The following is a 1,527-nucleotide window of genomic DNA, read 5'->3' on the forward strand; positions in this document are numbered from 1 at the left end:
TCCCAAACTGTCTGAGTTTCAAAGACCATTAAAGACCAGTCTCTTCCACCAGGTGACTTTTAACTCATGAATTTTAAATGTGGGTTGTTTTCATATACAGTTGCCCCTCCAATTTCACGGACCTGGGAGTCCGCGTCCCTCGCTGTTTGTGGGCAGCAAATGGAGGGGGACAAAATGGGGCGTGTGCCACCATTAAATCCAACGGGGCTTGAATATTGGCAGGTTTTCGTTTTCGCTGGGACGGATCCCTCGCAAAAACAGAGGGGTGACTATATTTATATATCTTGTCCTTTTAAACTGTATGTCTGTCCTTTTAAACTGATGGGTATTGTAACTGATTATTGTTTTTCCCCGCCTTGATCCATGGGAACAGATGGGTAAATAATAATAATAATAATAATAATAATAATAATTCTTATTCTTATTATTTTAACAATCTCCTCCAAGCAGAACTAGCAGGTCAGTTCTGGAAACTGTCATCTCCCCCCCAAAAAGATTTTCTCTTTCCCAAACTCTCATTCTATACAGGTGCATCCAAAGAAAGTCAAGGATCCTATGAAACCTTATTCAGTTAAACTTTTCCCAGCTCCCATCACCCAAAACCTCTAAGTACAGTTGGCCCTCCGCATCCATAGAGTCAAACATCCACAGCTTGACAAATTTCATATTCCCAAAAGCAATCCTTGAGTTTGCCATTTTATATAAGGAGCACCGTTTCATGGTGCCGTCATATTTAATGAGACATGAACATCCACAGATTTGGGTAGGTCCCGGAACCAAACCCTAGCAGATACCCAAATGTATCAGTTAGAAAGTGCAAGTTTCCTCTTCTCTTTGAAGATAGTTTTGGCTTTCTAAAACCCAGCTGCTTTGAAAGACACATACACACAGAGAGACACACAGTTGCATTTATGTAACAAGAGCCTTGCCTTCCAGTTCAGTTGAGTCATTGCCAAGAATAGATTCCAGCAGCATGAGTTACACAGCAGCCGGTACCGGATGGTTGTCAAGCAGCATATACGCATATAGTACACATATTTCTATCAAATGCACTTTTTCAAAGAGTTTGAAGTCCAGCTGAGCCATGCCTTACCTTTGAAAAGCCAAACAGGAGACTCTCTTTCCAAAGGAGGCTGTCTACAGGTGCCACTTCTGTCAGATGAGATGAACACACTGTCTCTGGCTCCTTGCACGGCTGCCTCTGGAATATATGGCAGGGTGAGCGCAAAGGAGGCAGGCTTTAGGGACCCAAAGGGTGGAGCGAAGGAAAAACTCTCATGAGCATGAATCAGCAGCATGACTAGGCAGCTGCTTTGCTGGGTCACTGGCTTTATGAATGGAGCCACACAAAGAGACTGGCTTTTCCTTTTTTCCACTCGGCAGTCAGAGGAAGGCAGTAAAAGCCTCCTTTCAAGAGGAAACAATCTCTCCTTCTCCTTTCTTCCCCAAGGCCAGGCTCACTCCACTTGCACCCATGATATGCCAGGCCCATCTGCACCCTGAGAGAAACGGAGTCCAAGAAAGTTA

At 44.1% G+C, this 1,527-nt stretch overlaps 1 protein-coding gene across 2 annotated transcripts in view; it reads right to left on the reverse strand.

The window, feature by feature from the left end:
• OSGIN1 (oxidative stress induced growth inhibitor 1) overlaps window positions 1-1,313 on the reverse strand; it is an 8,596-nt gene extending 7,283 nt beyond the window's left edge. The window contains exon 1 of one of the 2 annotated variants that reach the window (XM_042438202.1): window positions 1,094-1,313. In XM_042438202.1, the coding sequence (XP_042294136.1) occupies window positions 1,094-1,298 (205 nt within the window). In that variant the 5' untranslated portion in view covers window positions 1,299-1,313. The remainder of the gene's footprint in view (window positions 1-1,093) is intronic. The other variant, XM_042438203.1, reaches the window with a different exon arrangement.
• Between the last annotated feature and the right edge of the window lie 214 nt (window positions 1,314-1,527).

The sequence above is a fragment of the Sceloporus undulatus genome, chromosome 8 (assembly GCF_019175285.1).
Source record: "Sceloporus undulatus isolate JIND9_A2432 ecotype Alabama chromosome 8, SceUnd_v1.1, whole genome shotgun sequence".
Lineage (NCBI taxonomy): Eukaryota > Metazoa > Chordata > Lepidosauria > Squamata > Phrynosomatidae > Sceloporus > Sceloporus undulatus.